The following is a 25,999-nucleotide window of genomic DNA, read 5'->3' as shown; positions in this document are numbered from 1 at the left end:
TGTGTGTGCCATGAGCCCCCAGGGCTTACACCTCCATCAGGCGGTCTGTCACCCTGCCAATTATTTTCCCAGATTTGTTTCAGCAACCCCAGCTGCCTTTCTGCCAGGTAACTTCTTCCATTCCTTACATGCTGCTAAACAAACCAATTGCCCTGGACCTGCTCTGAACTTCCTTAACAAACACACAACGGTCTGGCAGCGGTCCCACAGCACCTCATTCCCCTCAGTAATCACCGCTCTCTTCTGCAGCCTCATTTTCTGGATCTGCAATGGTGAGGTATGCGCATCTGAGTCACAGGGCACTCGACTCGGTGGGTCCATTAGTCCCTGCAGGCTCTCTTCGTGTACCAGGCAACTACCTTGCAAGGCATGGTCCAGGCTGGGAGAAAACCCTTTGCCAGGTGAGTCTCAAGTACAGTGTTTGTTCAGATGCGCTGGGGGAGCGCTGTGTAAAGCTACACAACCAGGCAGTAGCAGTCAAGCTCTTCAGTGCTACAGATAACGCCAGAATTGCCTTCTGTGCTTCCCATCAGCTTCCAAAGTCTCTTGGAAGCCAGGAATGAGAGCTAAGGGCTTGTGCTGGCATCCATTTTGAGAGTTATCTGGAGAACAGCATGGGAGCCGGACAGTTTATGATTTTTTTTTTTTTTTTTTCCCACTGGGTTTGAGTTTCCTGGGTTCCCGAAAATGCCTGTGTATCAGAGCTCATGCGAGCTGATCCAGATGCTCTGGGGCAATTAACCAAAGGGTAGTAACTGCAACGAGATACAGCCTAAGAACAGATGTGTGCCACAAACTACACCTGATTCAACATGATGAACACAGACGTACTGTCCAGCTGACAAAGAGATAACACAGGCTTAATTATCCACAGTTTGATTATCCAGTGTTGACACGGTTTTTATGACTAAGTCACCCTTGAGACATACAGAATCTGGAAATCCCAACCACAGATAAAAATTTCCTTGCAACTACATAAAGTCACAGTGTTTTTCTGACAAACTTTGGCTGCGAGTTTTGAGCATTTTTAACTTATCGGGCTTGCAGAGCATTTTACAAGGAGAGTGAAGTCTTAAGGCATAAATCATTGACTTAAAGGAAAACAACTGTGTAACAATATTACAAGATACACAGAACAGGATGCACTTGGATTCCAGTTTCTGTTCATTGGCTCACCAGAGAGGAGGATCATAAATCAGAAATAGAGAATGGAAATCAAAGAAAAGTAACAGGAAGTGTCAAAATGAAAACCTGGCAGAAATTACCAATAGGAGGAAAAGAAAAAAGACTCCAGATGTTAAAAAAAAAAAAAAAAAAAAAAAAAAAAAGGAAAGATTTGGTGAACAAAAGATCTACAAGCAGAAAAGAAACAAAAATGATGATAGCTTGGGTGGGGGGCTTCTCCTCATTCTTTCTCACATACAAGCAAGGTCTAGGGAGGCAAGAAAATATGTATCTGAGAAGATGGGGGAGGCAAGGGGGGAAATAGCCATATAAACATCACCTCCCCTCCTTTCTTCCCATGAAGCACAGCTCTGGAAACTCTGATCCTAGAAATATTTCAATTGAGCTCACAATTCAAAAGGTTCATTAAATCCAGGATTATTACCATGAGAGAACTTGATCAGAGCAGCCAGACCGTAATGTTTAAGGGGTTCTTTATTTCCACATACCTACGTGCTGCAGAGCTCCGAGTCACATGGCGAGCATGTGAAGCCCGGACCCGCGCAGCACCAAGCCTTTTCCTCTGGGGCCATCTACCGGCAAAGCAAAGCAGAACGCTGCTGGACCAGCATCTCGGTGTGTTTCTGCCATGGTCACTTCATCAGGTGCACTGAGGGAGAATGCTCATGCATAATTTCTCATGGAGCTGTACTCCAAGTTGCGTTGGAAGCCGTGGTCTTACTGCAAGCCGGTGTGTCCCGCACGATGCCCTGACTCAAACTGGTGCGTGGTCGCAGCGGCTAGGAAAGTGCTCAAAGTCCATCCAGCTGCACTTGCAAACTTGAGAAGTGGATTTATCGTTCTTGTCCGGGAAGAATTAACAGGAAAATCCTCAACAAATGAATTCAGGCCTAAATTAATTGGATCGATCCTTAAATCTTCCCATACCTCACTTGCGATCACAGATGTTCCCCAAGAGTGTCCTATTTAGTCCAACTACAGCCTTAAATTTTAATAATCATAGAGTTAAGGTACTCTAAATCCTTCCTCCAACAAAACACTCCACCCAAGATTAATGTGTTCACCTCAGACTTTTTCAAACAAAGCTGTGAGTGTAGGAATTAACTTACAGGCTGATACTTAGAAAGACAAAACCATTAACTGCTCCATATTTAGTTTTTTAAAGAACCAAGCTGAACAGTAGATTCCTGAATCAAGAATAGATTACATTTTTATTTGTCATGATCATTTCAGGGTAAATGTTACCAACTGGTTTATATTTGTATCATGCTCCTACTAAACTACAATGTATTACTATACACTCCTTATTAAGCTGCTTAACTCAAGAATGGCTGGAAGTTTAAGGCTATCATTTAAGAAATAAAAATAGGAAAGTCCAACCAACAACAAAACCAACTAACTAGCCCCCTTTCCCCAGACAAAATACCTTCTGCCCTTTACCTGCCCCCTGCACACTTTACAGGTTTAATGACTTTGACCAACATTCATAAACCGTATTGTAAATTGAGGAAAACCTCAGTCCCAGCACTTTCCATACAAAAATAAATTCGTGTTTTAAGGAACCAAAATATCCCTACTTATTAACAGAAAATGTACACTGACCCACCATGAGCTGTATACATCTGAAAGGCTTATACTATCTTTTGAAGAGTTCTCTCTCTCAAAACTGAGAGAGAAATTGATATGCTTTCCAATTTAAGAGATTCAGTTTCTATGATTTAAGATTATACAAACAGACAACCTTTTATTTGCATTTCATTTCAGCCCAGAGCTTTTCCAAATACCTCACCTGCTTTCTGTGCGAGATTTGTTACTTAGCTCAATTCCATTGTAGCCACAGACCCAAGGAACTGGTAAAAGCCCCTCGCTATACACACAGGCCCAGATGGCACGTGCTTGTATGTGAACAGTGAACTGGCAAGTTACAACACATCAGCCATCTGACCACAAGATTTCAAAAAGGAAAAGTTTGTGATTTTCTATGTAAGGACTGTTATAACAGCCACTGCTCTGAGGTGAAAAATGAACTATGTGCTTCTTAGAGATAAAGAAGATCACAATTGATAAGTTACTGTTATAAATCCTTAGCAGCGCAGACATCAGAAGTAATACTTGGTCTGTTTATGCATCAGTTATTCTCATGATAAAGTTACAAAGCTTTTCAATTGTTTCATACTCCTCGGGACTCTGGGACTCAGAAACACCCCCTCAAATTTGAGGCATCTCAGAAAGGCCACAGAAGACATAACACACATTCTTTGGTATTTTTGGCATTCTGCTGCATTGTAATGATACTTAAACCTCAATACTAAGTCTGGCAAATCTGTACTGTAAAGATGCTGGAGTTCTTAACAAAACAAGCCCTTTTTTATCTGCTGGCTGGCTGTGTAACATACAAAGCAAACCTGTCAAGCTAACAAAACCCAGTGCTTCTCCACAGCCTGCAGCCAATGAAAAATCCCCTCGAGTGACATATCCCAGGAGAGTTCTGGAGCAGTGTGAAGTAACATCTGGGAGAGTGTCTGGCCAAAGACCAAGTATGAGGTCTTCATGTTCCTCGGCTGTTTCTTTATCTAGAATGCTGGGAGGGTCACCTTCTAGAGCCTCCACGTTATCTTTCTCCTCTTCCTCCTCCTCCTTTGTCTTCTTCTTCTTCTTCTTTTTCTCCTCTTTTAGCTTCTGTACCTTGTGCTTGAATGTGTCACAATGCTTAGGTTCTTGAGGACCGCAGAAGAGTTTGTCTTTGCTTAAATGCAGCAAGTCATCTTCTGTTGGGATGCAAATCATGGCATGTAATTCAGGGTTTCCCTTTCTCAAGAGAGACAAGTTGACCCATACGAGAGCCCTGGGATAGTGCATCAAGATTGGCAAAAAGACATCTTCAGTCATTTCCTTTTGTCCAAGTCGGGAAATAAGGCGGATTCGACGATCTTTTCCAGAAGTGGGATAGCACCAGGCTGCTACCTGCATTAGCAATTTCTTGCTCCTATTAAAAAGTTTTAAAAATAAACATCAAAGATAGTTATTAACAAGTAGTACAACAGAAATCCAGAAACTCACTTATTTGCAAGACCATGATTAAAGAAGCCCTGGGGCTTTCTGTAACCTTCTGAGCTGATGTTTGTACCACTTGGTACAAAAAGAACAGGGGCGAGTGGAATTCATGTGTTAGGGTACTTCTTCAGGAGACATTCCTTGTTAAAACCTGCTTTAATCGCAAATACTTTAAAACCTTCAGTGACCCTCATTCAGTCCTGAACCGCCAGTATTTTCTTCCTCTAGTAGTACAAAAAACAGAAGACCTGCATTCAGACACTTTCCAAACACTGTTGCTGCCCTCATGTGTTGCATTGAAATGCAGGAGATTCTATTTTCTTTGCAGATATTTTTAGTGCAAGAACCACATGAGATGATGCACACTAGAAGAGTATACAACTTTATATACACAGCAATTTTTCAGTCACAAATATAGGCCTCAAAGCTCTGCCTGCCTAGAAGCAGGCATTGCATGTCAACTCCAGAATGCTAAATTCAAGACTGTTATATTTAAGATAATTCCTTACTTCATCTAGTCATGGTGTTTGCTGGAGAAAAGCTGAAGGACCTCCACTTAACGGCAGAATTCTGGTCCTCAACAAAACTACTTCATCTCCTTCTCACTATATTTAGATCAATTCATTCTCTCAACTAAATAATCAAAGCTGAGCTGTTCCTTTCCCCCATTCAATTATTACTAATAAAAAAATGACACCTCACATGGCTGTATCATTTTGACATACCTGAGAACAACGAAGTCTCTTGTCATAGCTTCATCTCTCTCACCAAAGTTTTGGATGCCTGGATCATCCTCCCTCTTTACGGCACCTTCAGAGCTTGTTATGTCCATGGTCTCCTCTACCTCACCAGTCTCAGGGGAAGCTTCTTTGACCACTTCTGGTTCAGGGTCACAAATGCCATTCCCTTCAGTCGCACAGTGCTCAGCACTGGGGGAAGAAGGACAGAGAAATTCTTCCGAAGCATTCATTCTTCTTTCCCAGTTCTTCGTCAGCTGCCCCCAAGGACAGATGAAAGGGGACAGAGTGCCCAGCTTGATGTAATTTGCCCTTTTTGCAGGTGGACGCCTAATGACAAATCAAGTAGATAACAATATTTGTTTCTTAGGCCCTTATTTCAAAGTAGGGCATCAAAAGGCTAATTGCCTACTTTGCTGTACTGATCTACAGTGCTTTGAAAACAAGTATTTAGAACAGAAAGCTACCTGTGCATTCACTTGGTAATCTGATTGACCAATAACTCTGAAGTTACACTTCCAGACACTGTTGTATTTCTGCCCTCTACATCCTTTCAGCCATTCTGGGTAATTCTACTTACTAGGACTGACACCACCACCATTTCCTCTGATTTTCTCCTACCTCTGAATTTCTCCTACTTCTCCTTCCTAGTCCAAAGGGAACTGACACCAGTTTGTCCAGAAGACGCTTCTAGCTGACCCATAAGTATGGTTAAGAGTTCTGTGTTTATTGTAATGAACAGACAGGCAAACTGCAGAATATTTAGTATTAAAAATAGTATTTAAAAAGTTGATACTGAAGTGCAACCCTTTGTTCACTTTATCCTTTACCACAGAATATTCTAATGTTCTGCCTTTGCTTTCTCCTCCCTCCTCTCGCTTGCTGCTAAGCTTGCTTGGAATCAGTTGTTACGCAGCCTTATTACAGCTTTGTAACTGAGCGTATCTCTGGAAATAGAAGGTTTTAGTTCATTTATATGGCCTGCATAGCAGAGCTTTTCTGTTATGTACAGCTTGGATTTTTTTCCTTTTTAAATAATACTGGAATTTAAGACTCTAGTAAAGGATCTTCATAAAGTCCAAGTCTAAATGAACACAACAACAGATAATTAAGGGACTACTATAAGCAGCATTACGTCTTTTCCCATTCTTATGATCAATCCTGAAGTTAGTATTACCGTTTGAATTTTTCAAGAAGGGTGGCTTCCAGTTCTTTGGCAAACTGCACTCCTGCTGGGCAATCTGGGAAATCATTTGGAGTGTGAGGTGTTCTTTGATATTCAGAATGCTTTGCAGCCTCTTGCAAGCCACCAACTCGTACACCTCGATATATCTGTTATAAAAACCAAAACCCCCAAAAAGCCATGTTTGTATTGATTCCTGGTTACTAACTGAAACAACACATTAATACTCCTGAAGATATTGCCTTAAAAAAAAATGAAAGCATTGCTTCAGCTTTCAAAAAAAATCAGCTTAAGTATGGTATCCACAGTTCTCAACAATGACTTCAACATAAATATTAGTCATGCTCTTTATGATTATTTTGAAAAATAATCAACAAAAATAAATAGAATTTCACAGGTTCTGATCTTATATCCTGCCAGGAATGTTGACAGAGCTGGAGATGTTCAGCCTGAACAAGAAAAGGCTCCATGGAGATCTCACTGCAGCCTTCCAGTACTTAAAGGAGGCTTATAAAAGAGATGGAGAGTGATTTTTTACACAGAAAGACGGTGATAAGACAAGGGGGAATGGCTCTAAACTAAAAGAGGGGAGGTTTAGCTTAGATGTCAGGAAGAAATTCTTTACTCTGTGGGTGGAGTGAGGCACTCAAACATGTTGCCCAGTTAACTGTAGAAAGGCACTATAAAAACCATCTAAACATTCAAAGTAGGATACTCTTAACAGCATCAGAAAAATATTCAGCCTAACTTAAACTTTGTGTTTCAAGCTCCCCTCAAATCAGAGGCAACAGAATGTTGTCAGAACAGTTTGGATAGCCAAGCTGGAAGTGGATTAGTAGCTGGCATCAAATGATTTATCTTTAGAGACATATGCTCTTGGAAACACAAAACCCAAGAGCTATAGCATTAGCTTTCTTGCCATACTCCCCACGCTTCAAGCTTCAACCTGCCACGTGGGCAGTTATACCCAACAGAAGATACGGAGAGCTATTGGGGATTTTGATCCTCTGATGGTGAACTGATTACACAATGTGAAGTATGCTCAAATTGGTATTTCAAACCAAACGACATCATTTGTTGTATTTACTTGCCATTTCCAAAGAAATTCACTTACAAAAGGAATCCAGAAAGCCATGCCCCAGCCCTTTGGGAGATAGATATCCCAGCCACTCCCCCATCCTGGTCGATCTTCTCCAGCCATTTTTCCTGGCTGTTGCACCAACAGTATGGGAATCTTAGACTCACAAGGACCCAAATCGAGCTGTGATCCAGGTACCAATAACTGGGCTCTCATTTGGTTTAAATCCTGAAGAGGAGGAGAAATTTCCCATAAGTTAGTAACCTTTTTCCCTCTTCCAGATAACATTCCAAGACACAGACATGAGATAACTTATGACAAGGAAAAATAAATTAGAAGCATGCTACACATTTGAACTGACCGTCATTGAGGCATAAAATATACTTTTAGAAAAAAAAAGTAACCTTTTTTCCCTCTCTTGTAACTTCCATATTCCTTGATGGATGGCAGGTATTGAAACTCAAGAGCAAAAATGTACAGCAAAAATTTGGAGGAAAAGTAGTCCAACTTGATATTTATAGATTTGTGCACAAGACTAGACTGAGCTGGTGCTTTCAGAAAAAGTTGTCAATACATAGATAAAATCTGAACTATAACCAGGGGAGATGGAAAGAGTATTTAGTCATGAATCAGTTTTGCATGAAGCATGCTGGCACCAAGGCTTTGTCAATCACTGGTTGCTGTATGTCGTTGTACATGAATACATTTACGAAGAAAAGAAGAACACCAGACTGCAACTTTACACATCCCTTCTGCATCAGCTGTTTTTGTAAGGTAAACATTACATTTCACAACAGCAGGAAGAACACAAAGACTGTGCTGATCCTGTTATGTGCTAATGTAACATTCTGGAAACATTTTGCTTTTTTACACTGTGGTGGTCAATTTGAAAGAACACAAAACTAATTTGCATCACAAGAATATTTGGAGAGATGTTTCCACCATATGAAGATTTTCTCTTTTTGGTTACAATGGTGCCAAAAGTTTATCACCTCTTGTGACTAGATCACCTTTCCACCCATTCTGTTGTGGGTTGCTCCTCCGTTGCCAATGGAAATGTCAAGATACAAGGTTTCAAACCCGTAAAAGCACATTTAAAGCTGTCTAGAAATCACAGGTATTACCCAGAATGACACAACACAGCGTGTTGCTGTTCGAGACCATAAGGATTTATGTTTTCCTTTCTTTTGTCAGGAGAATCCACCTAGTTTTGACAGAGGAGTAAAAGGTCAGAGCCTCTCTGTGCCACTTCATCTCTTTTATCTGCTCTACACGAGTTAAGGTGATGTAGGAAAATCCAATTCCAAATCCTTCAGCTAAATAAACCTACAATGATTTAGTCCTGTGGACATTCCCGTAAAGCTTTCTTTTAAGTGAATCACAAACACTGGTTATACAAGAACATTACATCAATGCTACAGAATAGACACTTCAACTCAGCAGTTGGATACTACTACATTAGTAAACTACTGCTTTTGGAGTTAAACAAGTTTCAGGAGTCTCGTATGTGGACCGTTAGCCATTTTCTCCATGGCAATCCACCTTGTTAGTTACCTGCTCTGAAATTTTATTTTCAGTGACGTTCTTACAGATGTCCTGGTCCCAGATAAAGCTGTGAGCACACTCAACGGGTACACCCTCCAGGTACAGCTGCCTAACTTTATCATTATCTACAAAAGAAGAGAACCTTCAACCAAAATTCACATTTTTGTGGTTTACATTTCAAATTATCGAAACCATTCCAGTATCGTGAGTACAATGAGCAAACTGGAAAAAAAAAAACACAACTGAAAGGTTAACAATCATCAGAGTGGCTGGAAAATATCTTAACATACATTTTTCCAAATCCAGAACATGAAATAAACTAACCGTTAGTCTTAGAAGAATTAGCCTGGCATTTTCTTACAGACAGACATTTCTTAGTAAAAGTGACACCACGTTTGGCAATGTTGGTTACATACTTCGGAAGCAACTTTTAATATTCTGGAATTTGGCGTTTCAGGGAAAGTATGAAGTTCACCCAGGTTTGGTAAAAAAAAAATAAAAAAAAAAAATGTTACAAAGCCTGAAATAAGTCCTAAGCAAACTTATTGGTAAGTGAAGCTGACCTTAAAAAGTATGCATACAGCTAATATTTTTATGGATATAACTAGAATGCTGTACTTATTTAGCACTACCTTTCCACTCCCTGGATCTTTTCAGGCTCTGCACTTCAAGGAAGGGCGTGAGTATGTCTGCTTTGAGTATGTCTGCACAGTCCCACAGTTGTGTGTACTACTGAAGATGATAACAGTTCATCATTGAGGGTATTAAACCTATCTGTGCTTCAACACCCCAGTCCAAGCAAAATAGAGAAAAACTATGGGTTAAAAAACTACAGGTTAAAAGCATTCGGCATTCCATATGTGGTATGCAATGCATGCCAATCCATATTCTGAGTAAAATAATACTTACCAACAAATGATACAACGAAACCATTAATAGTTACGTGATTAAAACTCACTGCTGCTCACATTGCAATCTACAGTCTTACATATTAAACCCATTTTTTTGTTTGTTTTTAAATAACCTAGCCTTTTGAAGGACAAAATTCTGGTAATTTTTCCAGTTCATGTGGACAAAGACTTTGTGCACAGAAGACAGGGACTGTTCAGTAGTCCTAACTATACAATACGTACTACCAAACATATTTGCAATAATTGTTAAAAAAAAAAAAAAAAAAAAAAAAAAAACATAAAGGGTCCATAGTAATAACAGTTGCAAAAATCAAAGGAAACATTTAATATGGCAACACTCTTGATAGCTTGATGGTACTATTAACCTGATACTTGCTAAGCATTCTTGCTGATGAGTAACATTTACATACAATGAGGAGAAAGAAATACTAAAACTATGATCAGATTAGGGTGGCATTCCTTCAAATTAAGGACTCTGCATTTTACTGTGGACATCTTCACGACATTAATGTAAAGACTCCAAATAAATTACTACAGTTCTTAATTTAAAATAAAAATCCAAAATATAAATGTCATTTGATGCATCCAGTCCAGGTGCCTGCACTAGCAGGCAATTGCCTAAGAGTTGTTTCATTTAGAATGGCCAACAGATCATATTCTCTACTCACTGGGCACAGACCTCTCCCCTATACAGCACAGAATGTGGAAAGACTACAACTGCAACGTACAGCACAGCAAGATCTCGTGGAAACAGAGTTATTTTATTTTGTAAGGTTTCCAGTTTATTAAAACAAGCAAACCAAACACAGAAAGAGCCACGCTATAGATGACAACTAAAATGAAAGTCTTTAGTCCTTGCCAATTAAGCCACAAAAATTCCTTCTGTGATCCAAAATTGAATCAATAACCTGAGGAAGAACCTGAAAAGGTTCTACGTTCCCAGAGGCAAAGCACGTTCTGTTTGGAGATACAGCAAATATCAATGAACTGAAGGAAGGAGAAAAAGACAGCAAAAACGTGAGTAGTTGTGGTATGGAATTCCTTCCTGACTCTTAGAGATAACCAAAGTGAAGGCACATAATTACAAGCAAATGGAGGGTATGGAAAGGGCCTTTTCCATCTTCTGTACAGAAAGTATTTGTGAACATTAGAATCTCTTTAGGTTACATTACTTAAACGTTCTAGTTCCTTAACAGTAAATTTTTCACTGTAATTTTCTCTGAATTATTATTTTACCTCTTCTCTCTATTACCACAGCTGAGATAATGCTATCCCTGTCATATTCTTTGAGTTCTTTGGGATTTGTGTATTATAGGACATGGCTTTTCTTTTTTTTTTTCATTAAAAAGCCCTTAAAAAGCCATTAATTTAATGCCTGTCTCTTTCCATCCCTACATTCCACCCAATATTTTCCTCACTACCCTAATATCTTTAACTTCATACATCCTTTTACCTTGATCCCCATTCAACCTGGGTAATCCCATCTCTCTGCAAAGCATACTGTAATTCAAACTGTAGCCTTTTCCTGTTTTATTCAGTCCACAATGTGAGATTTCTGGAGAAATAACCCTACTGATGAATAAGTTGCTAATGATACTGGAAGTGAGATGTTGCAGCTAGTACAGGACGTGAGGGAGCTGCATTACTAAGCACAGAAAGCTCAGTGACAATCAGCATGTTACCTGCTTCTGCTGATGTCAATGGTTGGTGCTCAGACAATATTGGCAGAGAAAGGAAGGTTTTGTTTCATTTCAAATTGTTGTTCTGACATGTGTAGCTGATTACCTTAGCAATCTTAGAAGACAGGCCTTAGAAGACAGGCAATCTTAGAAGACAAGCACTCTTAACCTTCTGTCTTAGAAGACAGAAGGTTAAGAGTGCTTTTATTTGAAAATTTTCCTTCCGTCTGTGAGAAGCAGAAGCAGAAGCAAAATAAGTACTATTAGGGAAAGGTTTCACAGCGTGTATGCAGGGGGTACCAGGAGGTACCAATGAAAGGGCTGGATACAAACCACTGCACGAATGTGTTCATTGGCAAAGAATCAGGTTCTGTGTTTGCGGAAGTAACTTTAGCTCACTTATCTTTCATGATGCATTCTCCTTATATGCATCTCATTCACGGACTGTTTAGAGGCTCCACCATACCCCAGGTTGAGCAGCAGAATTTGTATTCTCCCATGACAGGACAGCAGCAGTGTATCAAAATGTCAGAAGAGTACTTTAACACAGAGAGAAGACTAACGCTAATTTGCGGTCATGTAAGTACTGACCGCTTGCTGGGAGGCTCGACTTCCAGAAGGCATAAACCTGCTGAGAAGGCAGTGAAAAGTGATTTATTCACAAACTCTATCCCACAGCCTAAAGAAATGAGGTCAGTTCCGTGTATAAACACAAAGCCTGAACCCATGCAAATGCTTTCAGGAGCGTGAGTAACTGGGAAAGACTGAAGTTACCTTTGGTGAACACGTCACCCACAGGGGAAAAACTACACAGGCATTATCTCAGAACAGCATTTTGAAAACAAAATAAAAAAATAAAGGGGATACCCATAAAAGCAAGGCATTTCACACATTTCACGTTTGACAATCCACAGACAGACATGATGATTGTAACTTACCTAAACTACTTGCACATCTGACAAATGATGCATCTTTAAATTAGTAAGCATTTGCTAAGAAAAATGGTTTTTATCCATTAAAGAACAAGAGAGTAAAGCAAATATATAATCTGCTACCACAAGCAGTGTCATTTCTATCTTACTAATATTATTCCCAATAGCATTTCAATGTCCAGGACGCAAAAGGGGGAAAAAAGTGTGGAATAGAGCAAGGGTTCCTTCTTATTGCTCAGTCAACGTGACATGTCATTAAGACGAATGGCTAGTACCATTTCTTACATAAAGGTCATCTTACCACATTACCACATCTGAGTAAGGTTATATCAAAACCAAGTCTCAGAAGGTTTATGTAGTTCTAAGGCTCATAAAAAAGATTTCCTCTTACAGAAGGAGCAAATTAAAACCATTTCAATGGAATTACAGACCTCATCTTCCATCAGTGGATCAACTATCTAGAAGAAAAGCCTAACTTTTTTTTGTGGGTGTTACTGTGGAAACATTGGTAATATCATTGCTGTAGTAACATATATACTATGTGCCAAGATTAAATTCCCTCATTATTTTTGTTTAAACAAATTGCCCCTTATAAATTTGAAGAGGAGGATAGAATCCCTTCCTGGATCACTCCTCACAAAAGAACCAGTATAAGCAGGACAGAACCGTTTGGAAAAAATGCTGGTAAAACTGGTAAATCAAACTCAAATAACCCCTGGGAACGTTTCTTTTGATGACATTCTTGCTGGATATTTCAGTAATCTGACTCCAAGCGTGGACAACAAGATTCTGGGGAAGAGTGCAACACTAAGATCAGTATGCAGTGATGTCATTCTAGACATTTATGGCTTACAAACTTCAAGTTAGAGGCGATCTTTCTCCATCGAATGGCCTTTAATAGTTTCTCCTCCATTTATTTAATGGATTTTTAAACTGCAACTCCACCAGGCAATCAAGGAGGTTGAGAGGAACAAAGAACAAATATAGTCGATAGATAGAGGCAACGAAACATGCAACAAGACCACATGCTCCAGCAAGATCACAAACTAAGCTGCACACAGTTCCATGTCCTGAAACAGTAAACAGTGTGAAGAGTCCATAATGCTGGTAGAGAGAGAATAGATACAAAACATTTTACACAGTAACTGATTATGCCTAGGCTTCCTTTTATTAGTGCAGATGCAATTTTATTTTTTCTTCAAAAACACCAAGAATCAAAAGCATGTGAAAGCTTTCCCCTGACCAAAAAATTGTAAAAGTGTCTGAGTTTAATAAACTAACATGAATAGGTTTTCTAGAAGTTTTTCAAAAATGTAATTTCTCTTAGCTACTTGAACAAGTAAGCCCATTAAGGCAGAGATATAGCACTGGTAGCTGTCACACAGTCAACTACTAAGTCAGGATGGGAACAACAGACTTTGGAGAGTAACAGTAGCCTCTCTTTTCAACTAACATTTAGGAATATCCCACCAGGCTGAGAGGAGAGTGGCAGTTATACCTCAGTCTTGAGGTTCCTAGGTAGGAGAGATGAACTACCAAACCGTATGATTTAGCCACTGCACATGTAATGGGTATGCAGCAGATTGTGAATAATCCTCTAAATTTAATCGCCCTCAACATTAGGAAGTCATTCAGGTGGGAAACATGGAGAACAGCTGTCATTCCTGTTCTCTCCCTACTGCTTCTTATAGCAGGGCTGTTCTCTCCTTTTCTGCTCCCTTACCATGATGTCTTTTTAATTTTCTGTTAGCAGACAGCTGTGTTATCTATCTTCTTTCATTCTTCTGCTTACTTTTACCTTATCTAGTTAGTGATGTGTTTGTGCAACATCAAGTCCTTTAGCAGGACCTAAATTAAACGGTATCACACACAGTTTACTTTTGCTTGCTGGCTGATAAAGGGCTTTCTCCCTCACCTGAATAAAAATCAGAGAGGGGAGATAACATTTTACGCTTATCATGAAATTAAAAAACACTCAAAAAGGAACCAGAAAGTGACACCAGATTTTCCGAATGTTTGTGGTTTAGAAGATTTTTTTGGAAGTTGAAGGATAAGTAGAAAGACCTCGAAGATGGCCATTTCTAGCCAGCCAAAGAAGACAGGCATAGGTACCTACTTCCTCTTGTCTCCCTGCTTTACATCATTACCTGTTTAACATGTCCCTCCTTTCTGAGTAACAACCATCTCTGGTAGTGGGACACAGACTACTATGTGTCTTTTCCAATCCTTGGAAGCCTTCCACTGAACTCGCCTTCTTGAACACATCTTCACAGACATGACAAGCAGAATGAAGGGGAACAGACTACTTCTTGTAGTCGCTAATTCCTTTACCAGCTCAAACAATTCTCTGTAAATAAGTGGTGTATAGCTCACCTTACTCCTCAGGACGAAGGAACCAAAGTAGAGGTCACAGATGCAGCAACATTTCCAACATGAACATTAATGATGAGAATGTAGCTAAGCAGAACTAATAAACAGGAGAAAGGCTGTTCTATATACAGAGGTTAAAATAGGAGGATATAAGGAAATCTGAATAGGAAGTGTTGTCCTAAAAGAGAGCTAAAAGATGGTAACTGAAATCAGCATTCAACCTGGTTTTCAGTGAAAGCTAAGGCTAGATTATTCTAGTAAACACACCACCAAGGAAACAAAGTATTTTGAAGTCTCTGGAAACTTCATTGTCTTGTTTGCTAGCTGACTATTCTGTTTCTCCTACTAAGTTAGGCAGCCTGTGTCCAATCAACCTAATTGTAAATGCCTACACAGCACTGTACACAAATCCCATTGTGTATGTTCTTGCACATTTTTCAAGGACATTCAAATCCAACTGATTTTGTATTTTGCACTGAAATGTTGTGCAAGTCAGCACTGAAATGAAAGTCTACATAGTCACCTATGCATCTTTTGTTTTCACGGAAGACTACCATCTTGGCCGTTTGAAATACTAACCTTGCATTTTATTTTTTTTTTCTCCCTAGTGAATTTGCAAATTTCACCATTCAAAGACTATAAACCAGAAACAGCAGGTATCTTCTTGGAGTGAGACACAGCACCTGGAAGACTAAATACTGAACAGAAACTGAGTATCCTTTAGCACCTGGTTGGCCTTGCCAGGATTCGAACCTGGATCATCTGTATGGTCAGACAGAGGCTTCCACTGAGCACAAGACCAGCTTTGGTGCAGATCCCTCCCTCACAATTGCTGTTCTAAAACCTATGCAACCTATGCAATTTTCAGGCTGTTTCTGTTCTGACAAGGCACGTAGAAAGAGGAAGGAAACATTCTGAAAGCTAATGCTAGAGGAAAACAGCAAGAAAAAAATAATCAGTAGAATATGACAGTAAATGAAAACAGAAGTGTAGAAAGAAACAATCTCTTGCCTTTGGCAGTTTTACACACAATATAAGCAAGGCATTTTACCTTGGTACTTTTCAGGGTCTGGCATCGCTTTTCTCTTCTTTTTTGGCAGATTTACTCGAGGATCTCCAACAGTGAGGCCCAGTATTGTACCTGGTGGCATTTGTGATGGTGAACTTATCCCTTTAAAAATACACAGATGAACATTGCCATGAAACCACAAATAAATTTGCAATCTTCTGCACTGTTATTTTGTGCATTTTTGCCTGCAGGGATGTGACACCACTAGAAGCCAGAGATGCAAGCCAGAGTACTCTATTTAGCATGTTTTGAAAACTCACCAATGCTTGTTAAATGTCCAATAACAAAAGACAACAATAGCAGCATAACACTCAAGTCTGCAATTATGCTTAGCATAGAAATGAGGTCACTCGCTCAACTTACAGACTCAAAGTCATCCTTTACATTTGGCACAACTCTTAAGTAACAAACCTTTTTCTACTTTTCTTCCTGTTAAAGAAAAAAACGTAATTAAGTTTTACCTCATCTTGTCCAATCTGAGGCCTAACTGCTTCAGACTGGAGAGCTTGAGTATAATTTGAGATCTAACACCACCAGCTCTTTATCTGTTCTCAGAGCTAGAAACTAAGATGTTGTTTACTTCGTATTTTACATCTCAGCCAAGTACATGTTCATTAGGAACAAGAACATGCAAAGCAAGACAAAATGCTTTCACTTTGAGCAGGAGTCCACCACATTATGTGAGGAGGCAGTTTACAACTTACTGTCTTAAGTGTGTGTGTGTGTGTGTGTGTGAGTGATGTAGTCCAACATAAACTATATCCCATCAACAATTTCAAATCTAAGTTCACAAAGACAAGAAACAAGACTTACCTGTTTAAGAGTTTGGACTACACAGAGGACTTAATGTTCCCTCAAAAAAAAACATCAGCGTAGCCATCCTCAAACCTTTGCAATGTCACAGTAATTACCTAAATACATGCTCACCGGCATCACCATCTTGATGAAGCAAAAAAAAAGCCTTTCCAAGTCAAAGCCAACTTGTTTGCATGCCAGTTTTGACCACTAGAACCTAAACGTTTTCCCTTCCTCCCCTATCACCCATGCCCAAATACCTTCTAATAGCTCAAAGATAGCAGTTTGACGTTGATGAAGAGATACTTTTTCAGAGTCCTTGCAGTTTTCTAACCACCAGTTATTCAGTTCCGATTCTGAATCTGCCATCTCCTGGAAAACAACACCATCTAATTAAATCAAGTAGTAATTTCGTGTTTTCTATCAGTATGAATTCAACCTCAGTTTGCCTTAATCACTATGATTACTTTCTTCTGAGTTTCAAACCCAAATCATTTTTTCCTGATGCAGCTTATTCCTATATTCCACTTTATAATACCCTCCAATAAGCACGTTCAATTTAACCTGTGTTCCAAAAGTAAACAAAGCAATCCACAATCCTTCCTAACTCTGTAGTCAGTAATTTCTTGTGGAAAGCCAGAGATTTCATGGCCTCCTCACATTTGCTGCAAGAGACACAAAAAATCCCACACTGAAACCACAGTGATGCTACGCGCCAAGAGGTGGACAAAATACTAAATCCTGTAGAAATTATGTATTTGATTTAAAATACAAGTCTTCTATACTTTGTGTGTCTTGCCCTACAGTGCTCTAGCTTGTTGCTTGAGGAACATGATCTATAGATTGCCAAAGAGAGCATGAATTATTCCAGACCTCTCAACACAACATGTCACTACCAAACTTTCAGGGCCCACTCAATAGTGTCATAGCTTCTATGTTCTTCCTACCCACACCTGAAGTCCATAAAGAGTTCCTCCTGAGATCAGCATCAGTCAAGGGACTCAATATAGAGAAGCTAACAGAATAAAAATACACTGGTTAGCCTTTAAAATAACTAACTCTAGACAGTTTATGATTCTTGCCAGCAAAAAGAAGTTTGCACACCCTAGAAACCTTATGAAAGCTACAGTGGTATCCAACTTGCTATTTTCCTTACTGTTTGGAGCGAAGCAGCTTTCAGGGTCTCTGTAAGGACACAGTGTGATAACGGGCCGATCAGTCGGTATCTGAGAATCTCCATAGTTCGATCACTGAAACAGAGGGAAGTTTCACCTAAATGTACACTCGTACAGCACACATTTTTTCCCCAGTACTCCGTTAAGCTATAATCCATCTATTATTAACTGGTTATGGGTCACAGTTTCTGTGAACAAACCTGATCACAACACCAGTTGTTTGTGAGATCCATAAGTAGGACTGCAATGGATCTCTAGTGCCATCACCAATTATTTTTTTCACTGGCACAGCTTTTTCTCCTTCTTTATCCTCTTTCTTTCTTTTTTTGCCAAGGCTCAGAACGACATCCATTTGTTCTTCCTCTTGAACTGATGTTGTAACTGGCTCAGGAACGCAGACTTTTTCAGGCTCTGAACACTGAAAAATTTCTTTTAACTCGTTCAGTATGTCCTAAAGAAAAGTCAAAAGTTTGGATTAGGTGGATGAGCGGTGCATTACAAAGCTTAAGTACAATTTTAAGAATTACACTCTAGCATTTTATTTTCTTATAAGGATTTAAGCAGAATGAAGATCATTCCCTTAAATCCATGCCTTCCTATCAAGTGCTGAATGTAATACTGTTGCTAGGAAATTATTGTGTTTTTTTTTTCCATTAATTTGACTGACAAGTGCATGGTTTATTTTATTTACTTAAGTTCATAGCTAAAAAGCAGATTATGATTATCTGTGATGACTGCAACCAGCCTGTCATGGGTGGCAGTGGGGAGGAAGCAAATCAAGCAACAGCACATTGTGAATGTACCCCAAGGAAAGTGTCACTAGAAAACCTTGAACAAGATCACAACAAAAAAAAACTCAGAGGCATGCACCTTCTGTACAATCTTTTTAAGAACAAGTTGCAGAACACAAATGTAGTCAGAGTGGAAAGAGTGCTGTAATTTTTAATTCCATCTCTCTCTTCTACACCTTTCAGAAAGTATCTCCAACATAAAGAATAGACAATGCATGAACAAATTGGAGTTCAACTATGAAAAACAAAATACCTGTTTGAGAGCTGGATGCATCCAGATCCATAACTGTCTGTTTTCAGACCCATCCCTGGGTTTCCAAATAAACGTAACGGGACCAAGCGTATCCTCAGGATAGCGATCTGCTCGGTAAAGATTCAGGGAACCCTGGAATCTTCCAGACAGACAATGTGCCACTCCAAATGTTAATCCTGAGGAAGAAGATACTTATTGAAAAACAAAGCAATCTCTTGTTTAAGAAACAAAAAAAAAAAAAAAAAAAAAAAAAAGGAAGTTCAGTCTGGCTGTTAGGACAGTACCAAATAAAGAAGACAATAATGAATTTGTTAAAAGACAAATGAAAATAAGAAATCGCAGTCCTAGTATAGGACATTTTAATCATGCTTTCCAACCAAAATCGTAACTAGGTATCAACTCTGTTATTACTTCTCAGATTGCTAGTATATTAAGAAGGGAAAAGGATGAGTCAACCTTTGGTCTGTTCAGAATCTTAACTTTATTTCGAAGTAGTTAACTTTTACCTGTGTCAACACTACATATTCGAGCAAGTTGCTTCAGAAGCTCATTCTCTTTACCAGTCAACTCCAGGCAACAGTAATATGATAAATCCTGAAACAACAGGATAGTGGTAAAGTGAGAATAACTCTTGAATAACTCTGGCAAGGAAAAATCAGATGGAGCTCCATGACTTACACTGTAGTAGTATTTTTTCATTCACTAAAATTTGAGTCAAAGAGAAAACATTTTCCTTTCTAACTTAACATTGCTAGTTACAGAGCAGCTGTCAGGCATTTCTTACTCAAGGACCAACCTTCCCCTTGAACCAACAGGCCAGAAAGGTCACACAATAAAGCACCTGTCTTCAACAGCACCCTGCTCAGGAAGGATGTACAGGGATTCACTTAATTTCTAAGCAATTATGGTTGAAAATTGAGTATTTCAGTCATAGTTACCTTTTTAATACATAAGGCTCCTTTATAGGCTCACCTTCTCTTTGATGCTCTCCACCTTTCATTGCAGTTATGAAATTATTCGGTTCATAGCTAGCAGTTAACAGCTGACACAACATTACTTCAAAGAGACAGAAACACCCATAACTGAACAGTAGATTACTTCAACTTGGCAAAATAACAAAGAGAACAGATGCACACGTGGTACCTGAAGAAGGCAGTGATTTGTCATGGCTCGGTAGCAAGCCCTGTAGCACTTCTCTGTAGGGCTGTTTCCTAAGCAGTATCCCCACTTTTTTACCATATGAAATCTCTTTGCATGCCAAATATGCGTTTCCAGCCAAATATTCTTTCTTTGCCTGCGATTAAACTCTGCTACCAAATTCACATGGCGCCTTCTAGCTTTGCGACATTTAGTCTTCGACTGTTCTTTTTTCTGATGCACAGCCTTCTCTGCCTGTTTTTAAAAGAGACGACATCGAAGTAAATCTCAAAAAGACAAACTTGTGTTGAAGAAAAAGGTTAACATATACAAGGATAAAGGAAGCATTAGCATAATCTAAGCTACACTTCATCCTGATGTTATTTCTCCATCATTCTACCACTTCATTTGAGGATAACTAACAGATGGAAATTTTATATGCAACCCCCACCAACATGAGTGCAAAGTTTGACTTGAACCCACAGTTAAACCAAAATCCCCAGACATTCAGAAACTGTTGGGTGGTGAGGCAGTGGCACAGGCTGCCCAGAGAAGCTGTGGGTGCCCCGTCCCTGGAGGTGCTCAAGGCCAGGCTGGATGGGGCTTTGGTCAACCTGGTCTGGTGGGAGGTGTCCCTGCCCATGGCAGGGGGTTGGAATTAAATGATCCTTAAGATCCCTTCCAACCTAAACCATTCTATGATTCTGCTACTTCCTGTGTGAAGTTTTTGCCCAACATCAGCATAACCACATGAACAAATGAACATGACACTTGGAAAACCTTGAGACCTGAGCTTGTACAGAAGCAGTATGGACTCTAGGACTGGCAAGTAGGACCTAAGGATACTTAGAGTATCTACTATGTGTAGAAACAAACAAGAAAGGGACATTTTGGTGATGCCAAACCAAACTGCTGATAACAACCCAGTCAAGAATAGAATCACTAAGAGTGAATGCATGGCTGAAGAGGAAGGCTTGCCTCTCAGGCTTTTGTCTTTCTGTCAAGAGAAGTGGCAGAAAGAAACAGGGACTATAGGACAGAAATAAATAAATACTTCTTAGGGTGTCCATTGTGGGCTCACCAAGAAATGACTGATGCAGACCTGAGCAGGTCTGCCCTGAGCAGAGGAAACTGCCCTGAGCAGAGGAAACACTGAAATGACCCACGATGTCAAGACACACAGGTACAGAAGAATAAAACAAGTTCCAGGTCACGATTAGACTCATCTGATTGCCTGAAAAAAAAGGCAATATAAGCCACTGGGCCAATAGTACATTATTGATTTATTACGAACGACAACTAGAGAAAGAAGTGATGTGGTACTGTAGACAAAAAATGCATTTGTCTTCACAGTTGTGAAGAGATAAGAGATAGTCTAGGTAAGTTTTTACATGGAAGTGGTCACGTTAAAGGAGCTACGAAAATAAAGAAAGTGCTGCAGAACAGTAACTTTGAAGAAGCAGACTTCAAACACCGAAAACTAATAGGCAGAACATTTAGAAAGGGAAATGGCTCAGAAGACACAAAAGCTCCAAGAAATCATGAAATAAAAAACCCATTTAAGCACCTAAACTATGCCAAAAGACCTGAAGAGAGAGAACAGAGCAGAAGAAATAAAGCTGCATGACCTCAAAAATCCCAGAATCACACAAGGAGTGAAAATGATGGATAAGATCAAGTATATACAGAGAAGTTAGAAATGCTTTCATGTGAAATGAGCTAATAAAGTAGGACATGAAAGAACCAAATATAAAAAAGAAATAAATCTAGATTAACAAGGACAGAGAGTGTAACCATGCAAAACAGCCCATGCTGTTTATGTCAAACTGCATAAAATCTCATCATGACTAACAAAGCAAAAAGAATGCCAACCAGAGCAATTAGAAAAAAAGAGATGCAGGTTATGAAGATCGAATAAACCACACACCCTAAGGAACACGAGCAGAAGTACTTGAAGCAATTTCTGAATCATGAATCTTCAGGAACTCAAGAAGAAGGGGTAAGGTCTCAACCTTAATGCACAGAAAATTTATCAAGCAAACTCATCATTTTAAGAAGTGTCCACAGAAAGTATAGTGATTAGTGACAAACATCAGACAGATACTTTTAAAATACACATGAATGCCACAGTGGATTAGGAGCAAGTAGCTACACGGGAGCATTCTGACTAAATGCTGAGGTACTGCTCCAAAATGAGTTTCATGAGCAACCAGAAATACTCATTAGCAGGTCTGAAGCTGCATGCAGCTGCCAACTACTCCAGCGTATGTCTGAGCTGTAACATATGAACAACTGAAGGAATGAGCTTTGCTGGTTTGAGTCCAGCAGGGTCACACCTCAAAGCAGCGGTGGGGTGCAAGCTAGAGAGGCGTTACTCAGGACTCCTGGGGCCCAGATTCACTGCCCAAACAAACCCTCCTGCAGTAGGGGTTCTATCACTACTATAGTAACTTTTCAAGTTGTCCAATAATCACAAAGCCAACTTGTTAGTGAGATCTACTTGAGCTACCATCTAAAACTGAGATGTTTCTGCATTTTGGATCCAATTATCAGCCAAAGTTTGTGTACCTACAGAAGTTTTGCAGACCAGCTCAGGTCTAAACATTAATAAACGTACAGCTGAACACCATACATCAGCTATGCACACGATACAGTTTATCAAATACTATGAAAATGCACTTATACCTCTTTTCTGGCAATCTCTTGCAGCCTCCTGGGTAGGCGTTTAATGTTGTGACTCATAGCTCGCCTTCGCATGTGCCTAGGTAGCGTCTGGAAAACTAGAGAGTTTGAGGACTTCTGCGTAACGGCTTTCAACATGGCTTTCATCTCAGCAGCACGGGCTTGAGCAAAGGTAGACACTGCAACAAAAAGAACCATATCAGAGCGCGACAAATGGCAAAAATCAAAGAAGGGGATGCTACACAAATTCCTGAACTTCAGCAGAGTATTTCTGCTACATTCATCTGATGACTTCTTGAGGTAAAAGAAAATACCATGTACTGTCTATTACTGAAGTAATAACTATTCGTTAGATATTCTGAAGCTTATATATTTAAGCACATACTTGGACATGAATGAATCTAAAAAGCTGTGGTGTAACCAACAAGTTCTATTTGCATCAAGCACTTCTTTACTAGACTAGAGTAGCAATGTTTTCAGACGGTACTCAGAGAGAAGTAAAAACAGGAAGCAGTAATCGTATTACATACTGTTTTAAAACGATCAAATAAAGAGCCAGAGGTTGATTTTGTTTTATACTTAAGGAAGTGTATTCATTATCATAGCACTGCCACATTTTGAAAAACTAATTTGTCTCTTTGTTCTCCTAAACAAATATTCTGTTAGAAGAAAAGCTGTCTTTAACTCACATCATGAGCATAAACAGTTTCACTGGCTGCATTAAAAACAGATGACTGTCAGTACTCATTTTACTGGTAAACAGAAAGCAAAATGCACACCCCTCATCACAAGTAAGTGCAATTTTTCAACTCTGAAGTCTGAAAGGACTCACTGAACAACATCTGGTCGTTCATTCTGGTACACAAGTATATCCGTATTTTGGAGAAAATCAGGAAAAACAAAAGACCAAATGGACACACCAAACACAGCATCAGTTCTGATTTTTGCTATTTCACAATACCACCGACAGACAGCACACAAATAGCAGCAGGTTGCCCTGGAAATTGTGGCCTTTTTTTTTTGTATATACAAACCTGTTATGTATCTAGGTATTTCCACAGAAGCACTCTGATGTCCACCTTGCCATCCTCCTCTTCCTCTGCCTCTCTCTCCTCTATTTTGTTCTCTGGGAAAATACTGGTCTTTCCTGTAGGGAGGCCCGGATGACTGATGCGCAAATTTCTGCTGTTGATACTGCTGCTCGGAACGAACATCTCCTGAAGGGTTTAGAAATGAATAGAGATAACAGAAATACAAAGTCATCTGAGCAACAGATAAATGCTAAACCAGCCTTTCTAATAAGATTGCAGTTCACATTCCTCCTACTGTATTTAACATGTACCTGAAAAAGCCATGAAAAAACAAAATTAAGTTATTTTTCATCTGAAGAAAAAAAAAAAAAAAGTGCTGCCCAGCAGCAAGCTGCAGCAGATTAAGGAGCTTTTACACATTTTGAAAATGGTACCCAATCCAGACTTTGCCTCCAATGCTCTATCAGGCCCAATACGAAAGACCTGATCAAAATCAGCCTATACCAACTGCCATCAGTGGTGATTCTTATTGTCTGGCTGGGGTTTTAGTATGACACCAGCAAAGGTAATATTTTTCCCATAATCATAGGTACTTTTGTCTAGTATCTTGTAGCTTAAATAGGTCTCATGCATGTATTTCTGTTACAGCAGTAAATAAATTCAGCATGATACATTTATGTTGGCGCAGTAAGTTACAGTGCACACTCTTCTGGTACAGGCATCTAAATCAACATCAAAATTAAGTAACAAAAATCTAAAGTAAACTCCTAAGGTAGAGAAATACCCTTCAAGAGGCATAAGCACCTTAACAGAATTTCAAGGAAGTTTAAGTCCTTGAAGTCCATAGTGAAGGATGAGCTTATGTTCAACCTATGCAATTACATCTTGCCATTTCTTCCAACCCACTCACTGCATCAAGTCAAATACTAGCAGGAACACAGAGCCGTACAGTGCAGGGAGCCCCTCCACTGATAATCATCCTGTGTGTCAGACAGAATGGGCAGGAGATTGAAAAAAATCACTTTTCAAGTTGATGAGCTTCTTAAATAAGTTTAACGCGTTGTCCCATAAATTCTGCCACTGGCATGAGGAACACACAGCCAGGAGCAGATACACCTCCAGTAGCCTCAATTTAAATGAGCTCAGAGCAGCAAGGAACCTCCCTCTTCTGTTTCAAGCAATCGTGAAGCTGAAGTTTCACGTTCAGCAACAACGCTGTTCCAGCACCTGTAGCCAGCTCAGAAGCAACCACACATGATGCAGCAGTGCAGCAAAAAATATATATATGTATATACACTTTGGGATAGAAAGAAAAGTAAGTTCTTATGTGGAATAATTCCCTGATCTGAGTTTGCCACGTGGCTGGAAGCAGCACCATCCAGACAGCGAGGTGAGGGTGGGGAGGAAGTAGCTGGGAGGGATGGAGGCTGGAGTCAGGAGAAGAGACCTGAATGGCAACTAACTCATATCACAAACACACCTTCCGCTGTTAAGTTAGCCTAAAAATGGAGGAGCTGAATATTTTAATAAGATGGAAGAAGAGTGTTTCAAAAGCTAGTGGCTGATTTAATGCCCAAAGAAAAATCAGATGATTTTAGGTATTACATAGATTCATAGCTTTATAACTCTTCTGTAATTTTTTTCCTTGTTTCTACAGAACTTGCCCTGTAAAACCAAGATACTCACTAACACTGCAGAATAATGTTATATGTATATATACATATATACAGCAGGGACTGAAAATTATAACCTCGTAACCTTTTGAATTCCTTACTAAAATAAAAAGGCAGAAAGCAGTGTTTAATCTGACAGCACTGCTTTAACGACACAGCAAACCCCTCAGCCAGGGGTGGCCATACTTTGCTGCATCATGCTGTCTGCCTCAGCACTATCCCCTCAACATGCAGGGACATTTAAACATCATTTTTTCATCCCAAAACAGAAAGGCAATGCACCAACCTCTGAATGCTGCGCTCTTTGTATTTTCCCCCAAAATAATCTAGGTTAAAATAAAAGAAATCTAAGCCTGACTGAGGAGTATGGTCCAGGGCGTGAGGTGACACACGCAGACCAGGGGCAGCGGCAGGCCCAACGCCGGGACCCGTCCCTGAGGGGCCGTGAGGGGACCCTGAGGGGACCCTAAGGGGACCCTGAGGGGGCCGTACCTGGGGGCGGGCAGGGCCTGAGGCCGCCGGCGGGCACGGATCCCGGCTCGGCGGGCATGGTGACGCTGACCGGCTGGTTCCTCATCTTCTTGGCCCGCTTCTTCTCCCTCGCGCCGGACATGGCCGCCGGGGGTGAGGGAACACACACGGGGGGGGGGGAGAGGACACGCGGTGCCGGTGCCGGCCCCGGTGCACGCCGCGGCCTCGCCTCACCACACGCCGCCTCC

The 25,999-nt window shown here is 40.0% G+C and overlaps 1 protein-coding gene and 1 long non-coding RNA gene across 2 annotated transcripts; one reads left to right on the top strand and one right to left on the bottom strand.

Moving 5' to 3' along the window:
* On the top strand, positions 1 to 15,411 carry LOC118163129. Its single transcript, XR_004748867.1, has 3 exons — positions 1 to 107; positions 250 to 401; positions 15,283 to 15,411. It is a non-coding gene; the product is annotated as an uncharacterized LOC118163129 (long non-coding RNA).
* Positions 2,370 to 25,997, bottom strand: POP1 (POP1 homolog, ribonuclease P/MRP subunit). The gene is made up of 15 exons (XM_035319600.1): positions 25,773 to 25,997; positions 23,611 to 23,793; positions 22,580 to 22,755; positions 19,901 to 20,149; positions 19,264 to 19,351; positions 18,758 to 18,933; positions 17,914 to 18,164; positions 17,695 to 17,788; positions 16,799 to 16,910; positions 15,726 to 15,845; positions 8,792 to 8,907; positions 7,274 to 7,465; positions 6,154 to 6,308; positions 4,965 to 5,306; positions 2,370 to 4,171 (listed from the first exon to the last, which is right to left on the bottom strand). The coding sequence occupies exons 1-15, from the start codon at positions 25,891 to 25,893 to the stop codon at positions 3,481 to 3,483; spliced, it is 3,066 nt and encodes a 1,021-aa protein (XP_035175491.1). The 5' UTR covers positions 25,894 to 25,997; the 3' UTR covers positions 2,370 to 3,480.
* Positions 25,998 to 25,999: the final 2 nt, after the last annotated feature.

The sequence above is a fragment of the Oxyura jamaicensis genome, chromosome 2 (assembly GCF_011077185.1).
Source record: "Oxyura jamaicensis isolate SHBP4307 breed ruddy duck chromosome 2, BPBGC_Ojam_1.0, whole genome shotgun sequence".
NCBI classification, from domain to species: domain Eukaryota; kingdom Metazoa; phylum Chordata; class Aves; order Anseriformes; family Anatidae; genus Oxyura; species Oxyura jamaicensis.
The sequence above is the reverse complement of the archived record's forward strand: the minus strand, read 5'-3'. Positions and strand labels throughout refer to the sequence as shown.

What these genes read in the sequence shown, in the direction of transcription:
- POP1 (XM_035319600.1), bottom strand. Translation starts at nt 25,893, where the DNA reads ATGTCCGGCGCGAGGGAGAAGAAGCGGGCCAAGAAGATGAGGAACCAG. An exon ending in AATATGTAGTGTTGACACAG is followed by an intron (nt 18,934 to 19,263) that starts GTAAAAGTTAAC and finishes CTTCTTCCTCAG; the next exon opens with GATTAACATTTGGAGTGGCA. An exon ending in AAAATAAAATTTCAGAGCAG is followed by an intron (nt 7,466 to 8,791) that starts GTAACTAACAAG and finishes CCTCCTCTTCAG; the next exon opens with GATTTAAACCAAATGAGAGC.